General features: G+C 49.6%; 1 protein-coding gene across 1 annotated transcript; it reads right to left on the reverse strand.

The window, feature by feature from the left end:
- Window positions 1-308: 308 nt before the first annotated feature.
- Window positions 309-1157, reverse strand: LOC105272893 (uncharacterized; the record flags this gene model as incomplete). Its single annotated transcript, XM_011315123.1, has 1 exon — window positions 309-1157. A coding segment is annotated over exon 1 (849 nt), but the record flags the coding sequence as incomplete, so codon positions are not given.
- Between the last annotated feature and the right edge of the window lie 78 nt (window positions 1158-1235).

The following is a 1235-nucleotide window of genomic DNA, read 5'->3' on the forward strand; positions in this document are numbered from 1 at the left end:
TTGATGCACCAGGCTTTCAGTAATAAATGAAAGCTCTGAGCCTTGATCGATGAGGATTCTTGCGATGGTGTAGAATCCGCCGTTGGAGAATGCCCTGGCTTTTGCCGTAGCCAAGAGCACTAGTCGTTGATCCGTTGAGTTGATGGACAGCGTGTTGTTCTCTACGTTGATTCGTGTTAATGATTCTCGATCCGTTGAGTTTTCATTGACGTTGACTGTTGATGAGCTGTTGATTGTGCCTGGTCGAATGTGCAAGGGGGATCAGTGTTCTGAGTGATGTATGTGAATATAATAAATTAAACACTCACACCTGATTCCTCCCTCGTTGCTGGTGCCTCTGGAGCGTTGTTGGATGAGGTGCTGGCTTCACTCCTCTCCTGGTCCAGATGCAGCATCGTGTGATGGCGTTGTTGGCATTTAAAGCAAGCCTTGCTGCACTTGCATTTTGCCACCGTGTGCGTGCCGAAACAGTTGAAGCACAGACGCATGCCTGTGATGTATTCCAATCGTTTGTTTGCTGGAAGGTTTTGGAATCCTGGGCACTTTCCTATGGAGTGCCTGTCCCTGCAGTATGCGCAGCAATCAGCAGGTCTGGATTGCTGAGTGTCGTTGCGTTGAGGGGCTGATGTCTCAGCCACATGATGTGCACGTGCCCGTTGTGTTGGTTTCACTTGTGGCGTTGGGTTCACTTTTCGTTTCGGTGAATCTTGTTGATCATCTGGAGTCATGCCTCTGGCAGTTGACTCCAGGAAGTTGACCAGCTCTTGCAGGGGGACGAAGTTCGTTGATGCACCCAGCTTTTGCTCCCATGTGGTGCGTGTGTCCGCCTCCATGGAGCGTTTAAGCAGGTGGAAGACAAATTGTTCACCCAAATTTTCTTTTGGTATCCCAGCTCTGTTGATGACCTGATCCACTGTTTCTCTTGCAATGTGAGCGTTGTTTATCATTGCCTTGACATCTCCCTTGGCCATCGTTGGCAAGTTGAGCACCCTGTTGAAGAGATGCCCTGCAATTAATCGTGGATTTTCATGGTGGCGTTGAAGTTTCTCCCAAGCTTTCTCAAAATTGGCGTCTGTGGCCGTGAAAGAGGAGATGTGCTCCGCTGGTGGACCCTGGAGAGCTTCCTTTAGCCTCACCAGTTTCTCAGCTGGCGACATGTCAGGTCGTCTCCCCACTAGGTTCTGGAAGAGATCGGAAAATTCCTTCCATTGTGAGAATTGTCCTCGAAACGTTGG

Source organism: Fopius arisanus, unplaced genomic scaffold (genome assembly GCF_000806365.1).
Source record: "Fopius arisanus strain USDA-PBARC FA_bdor unplaced genomic scaffold, ASM80636v1 scaffold00380, whole genome shotgun sequence".
Classification (NCBI taxonomy): domain Eukaryota; kingdom Metazoa; phylum Arthropoda; class Insecta; order Hymenoptera; family Braconidae; genus Fopius; species Fopius arisanus.